This window comes from Priapulus caudatus, unplaced genomic scaffold, assembly GCF_000485595.1.
Source record: "Priapulus caudatus unplaced genomic scaffold, Priapulus_caudatus-5.0.1 Scaffold1566, whole genome shotgun sequence".
NCBI lineage: Eukaryota > Metazoa > Priapulida > Priapulimorpha > Priapulimorphida > Priapulidae > Priapulus > Priapulus caudatus.
The window spans coordinates 59,301-65,736 of record NW_014578627.1 but is presented as its reverse complement, the minus strand read 5'-3'; the positions used below and the strand labels follow the sequence as shown (position 1 = coordinate 65,736).

The 6,436-nt window shown below is 42.3% G+C and overlaps 1 protein-coding gene across 1 annotated transcript; it reads left to right on the top strand.

Moving 5' to 3' along the window:
* Positions 1–668: 668 nt before the first annotated feature.
* LOC106817014 (organic cation transporter protein-like) lies at positions 669–3,374 on the top strand (the record flags this gene model as incomplete). Its single annotated transcript, XM_014821660.1, has 4 exons — positions 669–886; positions 1,156–1,337; positions 2,202–2,338; positions 2,732–3,374. Coding segments are annotated over 4 exons (619 nt in total), but the record flags the coding sequence as incomplete, so codon positions are not given.
* Between the last annotated feature and the right edge of the window lie 3,062 nt (positions 3,375–6,436).

Below are 6,436 nucleotides of genomic sequence, written 5' to 3'. Positions count from 1 at the left end.
TAACAACAAACCATATTTGTTGTTATATGATATCTACGGTTGAGTCCCACTAAGAGGAAGTGACGTCACTCCGCCCCCACCAATATCCGTAGCCATCTCGGCCACCGCGATTGCGGCCTCGCAAATGAATTTGGAATGAAAATAAATTTGAAATGAAAATGAATTTGGAATGAAAATGTATTTGGAATAAAAATGAATTTGAAATAAAAATGAATTTGGAATGAAAATGAATTTGGAACAAAAAATAAATTTGGAATGAAAATAAATTTGGAATGAAAATGAATTTGGAATGAAAATGAATTTGGAATAAAAATATATTTGAAATAAAAATAAATTTGGAATGAAAATGAATTTGGAATGAAAATAAATTAAAAATAAATAATAAAAATATCCGTAGCCAGGCTCCATACTCGAGGATACGAGACGGGAATAAATTCCTGACAGGCTTACAGTGAAAACATTAATAATTTTGTTTCCAATGCGTAAAAACCGCAATGCTTTTTCACGCTGCAAACATGGTCACGGAATCAATAACACATTATCTTGACATGTGTCGCATGTCCCCATGTCATATCTGTCACCTATCCCATTTCACGAACTGTTCTGTGATCTGTGTTATGTCACCCGGCCATCTAGCAGAGAATATACTTGTCACCGTTTGCTTGCAGGTTCGTCGTGTCCATGGTTTACTATGGACTTTCACTGAACTCCGTGAACCTGGGCAGTAACCCTTATCTAAGCTTCTTCCTCGCCGGCCTGGTTGAAATTCCCGCATACCTAGTCGTCATGTACACCTTGAAGCGCTACGGACGCAGACTGTCTACATCTGCGACGATGTTGGCTAGCGGCATCAGTTGCCTGGTGACGGCTCTGCCGTTCTTACAAGGTACCTGCTAACACAGCTCGCTTTATTAGGTGTAATTAGGTGTATTAGATTTAATTAGGTTACTTTACAGAGAAATACAACAGAAGATTTATTCGAATATAAAAATATTAATTAAAATTGCTCATTGACGCGGTGCTGAATGACGATTGTAATTTAATACTTTCCAATTTCTCTACCATAAATATTGAGAAGACATAGAGAACGGAGTGCAGAAATGCGCAGAATATAGATTATCCCATGTCAACAAATTGCGATTAATTTTCCAACAGGATATGACGAGTTGATCGTCGGGCTTGCGACATTCGGCAAGTTTTGCGTCTCAATGACGTTCTCCGTCGTCTACCTGTACAGCGCCGAAATATATCCGACCGTAGTGCGTAACGCGGGCGTCGGCAGTAACTCAGTATTCGCCCGAGTCGGCGCTATCCTCGCTCCTTACATATCCATGCTGGTACGTATATACGTAGCGTCGCAAAAAGGCTGCGTTTGCGCGTCTGGCGATAGATTTTTGAAGGGCACGGTCTGCATGAGTGTAACTGCGGCCATTACGGCAGGGTTATCGCGCGCAACGGGAAGAGAGAATTATTATGTCCGCGTGTGTGCGCGTGCGCGCGTGCGTGCGCGCGCGTGTGTATGTGCGTGGGGGTGAAGGGGGAGATGACAACGTAAGAAAGATATATTGCCGTCCGGCATCTCTATCACGGCAGATCTCCAGGCATATTTGTTGGAAAAACAATTTTTTCTGCATGCAAGCGGCTAAGTCATATTTGCCATAACTCGGTATCAGTGCTCCTGCACTGATATTTGGATACACACACACACACACACACACACACACACACACACACACACACACACACACACACACACACACACACACACACACACACACACACACACACACAGAAAGAGAGAAAGAGAGAAACAGACAAACTTGCACACAAACACGGACAAACACACACGCACAATCGCACACACGCTTGTATGTAGGCCAATATGAGTAGTAGTACAGTGTACTACAGTAGTGCTACTACAGTAGTACTATTATCGCATAGCTGTCAATGCATATGACCTATGAACACTATATCAGAGCCTTATTTACGTAACCGGAACCCCACTCTAAACTATAACGCTATAAACTAACACTAAAACTACCAAAACTAACACTAAACACTAAAACTATAACGCTAACCAATAAACGCTATAAGTACATTTACCGAATGATTCGACTAGCACAAAACGCACTAAAGTTATTGTTATTTCCTTAGTATTTATCGTATATAATTATACATTATATACGTTTACCTATTTCTAGGGAACATACTCGCCGACTTTGCCTCTTGTAATATTTGGAATTCCGGCAGTAATAGCCGGGGTGTTAGCAATGTTCTTGCCTGAAACAATGGACAAGGTACTGCCCGAAACTCTGAACGACGGAGAGCAGTTTGGCAGGTTAGTAAAATTCTGTCACGAATGGCGCTCCCTGTACGAGATACTGCGTATCTCAAAACTGTTTGCCTTCTGTAAGAAATTAAATGTTATTTCAATCTTCAATCTTTCAATCTTCAATCTTATTTCAGCCTGCATTGTATGAAACTTTGTCGTTTTCGGCACGCGACTTTTTGGGCTTCAGTTGTAGCATTATCGAGCATTCAATAGCTCTTCTTATTTTGAATAGACCTATGACTGGTATGAACATATTGGACACTCATACACCGGAAGCATAAACATTACTCCAACCCACTTTATACGTGGCGTGAGCCCAATAGATGGCACTACGAGCACGTAAATGGTATGAGATTTATGTTTTCGTGATAAAATGAGTATCAATATCTGTTTTTACAGGGACCAAAGATTTTGGCAGTTCCTGCCTATAAAGAGGAACACAAAAGAATCCCAATCGACGCCGAAGCCGGTCGCAGTGTGACGCCATCGTTCAGGCGACCATGCAGTGACTGTGAATCTCGCACATCTGGATTCTGATCGTCAGGGCACCGAGTAGCTTGCCCCTATAGCTGTACAAACTCTCGGCAAACGCCAACAAGATCGTTATGTAAAATATTCACATAAGCTGGCCGAGCCCATGTAGAATACGGACATAAAAGGCCGTGAGTAATGTAACAGTTTTACATTGCTAGCAGCGCGCTATCTGAAATAGTGACGTAGTTACTGGGCGTGATGTCAGTATTTCACCTACTGGCGGACGGATTAACTGCAAACTCAGATGATCAGCTGGCGGAGGGAAGAGCTGATTTAAACGCGCTGATCGTTGTCGGAATACAACCCAAAATTTTCTGCGGTAGAAAGCTTGCTAAAGAGCTGCTGAACCGTGTCGGCCGAATCAATCAATCATTTACCGATTAAATACTTTATCGGATGTTTTACCTGATCGAATTCCTAAGCGATGCATACCAAAATTACGCGTTTATTAATGACACTCATTTGAAATAGACATGCCGCGCCCTGTGAATAAACGAAATGAAACAAAGATCTGCAAACTGGCACGAAACACGATTTCAAAACAGCTGAGGAAAATAAGGGAACAACAAACATTAGGGAACAAAACATTCGGGTAGGAAACAAATATTATAGAGAATATCGAGTAAGCGAATCAACGAGAAAATTGTATGGGAAAATAGAGCGGAATATGTTCAGTGAAAAGAGCATATAGACACACGCTTATAAAGCGGAGGCAAGAAGCTAAGGAAATGACAGGATGCCGGAAACAAAGCAAGAACAGGATTAAGGGAAACCAGCGACAGAAGGAACACGCATATACACATGCGCGCACGCACGCACGCAAGGACACACACACACATGCACGAAAACAACGCTCCCCCCACACACACACATGCACGAAAACAACGCCCCCCCCCACATGCACGAAAACAACGCCCCCCCACACACAAACACATATACACACGCGCGTATAGGCACACACGCGCGCACACTCACACACACGCAGGTGCACACACATACATGCATGCGCGCACCCCCATCACACACATACACACACACACACACACACGCTACACACACAACACACACCACACACACACACCACACACACCCACACACACACACACACACACACACATATATATATATATTATATATATATATATATATTCATTCAGCTAGATAGCTCTCTCTTTCTCACTTTTCTCTCCCTCGCTCGCTCTTTTCTCATTTCATTCAATTTCTACATAAAGCCTCCTAAATCGATATAAATCTACGTTGAATTGACCGATTTATATTTACACTAGCTTGCGCAGGTACCCGGCTTGCGCTGGCGGTAAAATCGCGTGCTACTAATTTCATAGGTACTAATAATGGCGACAGAATTAGGAACATTGGTAAAATCGCAATAACATTGCAGACACATATTAATATATTTAGAAATGAGTGTAATAAGATCATAAAGATAGGGGAAAAACGAAAAACACTGTTACGTATGTACATTTATATGAAGCCAAAGCCGAACGATAGAACCCCTGCCGGACAATGAATAGTAAATATGCGTGTAAATGAAACAAAGTTATCTATAACAGCAGCGTAGGAGAATGGGTTGATTTTCATTTGAAAGCCTCTTGTAAAAGAATGTTTTTTGCGTCTTATTCGTCCTGGTGCAAAATATGTAGAGTTCTTGGTCTACCAACTGTTGAGCTTCCCACGTACAGCTATCCATTGTGAGCAGATCGTGCATGAATCAAAGCCGAAATATAGTATCAGGAGCTAATAATGACAAAATTGTCATTATTAGCTGCTCTGTATAGATAGGAGGACACGCAACCATTGCACATTGAATGAAGAAATGTTTCCATGGAATCGAGAAACTGCCATAGCTTATCGAATGTTACAATGCCATTGCTGAGATCGTAGCATACTGAACTGACACCTCTGAGGCTGGTAGGTAGTACCTCTGAACTGGGAAACTGGCCTGGTTGGTGGTGTGTTTTAGTATTGCGTTTACGGATTCACAATACCAGCAGCCGGATGAGCGTGAGCGGATCGAATTCTTTCTCTGTGTGGCAAGCCAATCTAACAGATGAGTTGCTGACATTCGTTGTTGAAGTTTCCGAATTTTAGCGGTTTTTCACGCGATTTTTCGGTGAGTTTAGTTGACGGGCATTTGACAGGTTTTTTTTCTCTAGGACCATCCCCGGGATTATAAGAGATGGCCCTGTGGAAATTGCATCCAGATCGCATTGGGACGGTTTGTAGCGCGTTCACACGTATGCAAAATTCCACGCGCTTCGTCTACGACGCTACGAAACAAGTTTCGTACGTACTCGCGATAACACCTTTCCCTCGTCTGAACGTCGACCACTATAGCCTATACTCAGTTCGAAACGCGTATCACGTTCCATGACAAAGTGAGTGCCGTTTCCTTACGTACTTCCGTTATAGCAGCTATACGCGTATAGCCGGACGTGCCCATGCTGAACCGACCGGCTATAGCTATACGCGCTTTTAACAATAGGAAACACAGCAGCCTGTCGCATGGACTACGACGAAAATGTTAGTATTAAGACAAGTTGTAGAGCTATTTTGTTTCTGACACGGGCCCGCTGAGACATCATCCTCTTCCTTGAACCAATTAATGGCCATACAGTTATAAATGTAGGCCATGATTGGTTGTTACATTAATTGTATGAGTTTTAGAATGGACTGTCACAAACATGTATTTGTATTTCGCAACTATGAGGTTATCGATCTCCAGGTACCAGCAACAGCACACAGTGTGGTTGACTACATGCAATCATTTGCTAATGCCATACAACTATATTACCTATTTGTGTACAGCCGGACCGTTACGTAAATTCCAAAACTCACCGTGTGAAGCGCCTGTTTAACGTCAGAGTGACGCCTATACACGGCGTATCGTACGGACAGTTCGTGCAGATAACGCGTTTGACACTGGTTTTACGGATACCGTTGTGAACGCGGTATTGGCCGCTATAGGGAGTAATACTACATACAACATACATAACAATACATACACTAGCACACATCACACACATACACACATACACACATACACAACTACACACACACACATCACACATCACCATCACAATAACACACAATCAACCATACACATACACACAATACAACACACATACACACATACACACACTACACACATACACACATACAACACATTACACAATACACACTACACACATACACACATTAACACATCACACACATACACACTACACACCATACACACATACACATAGTCAGCTACACGCACACACAATACCACATTAGCACACCTACACACATACACACCATACACACATCACACATACCACATACACACATACACCATTACCACAGACACACATACACACGTACCAATACACACATACACACATCCACACATACACAACATAACACACATCACACACATACACTACATACATAGCATACACACACACACACACAACACACACACACACACACACACACACATAACACTACACACATAAACATAACACATACACACATACCACATACACACATCCACACCATACTCACATC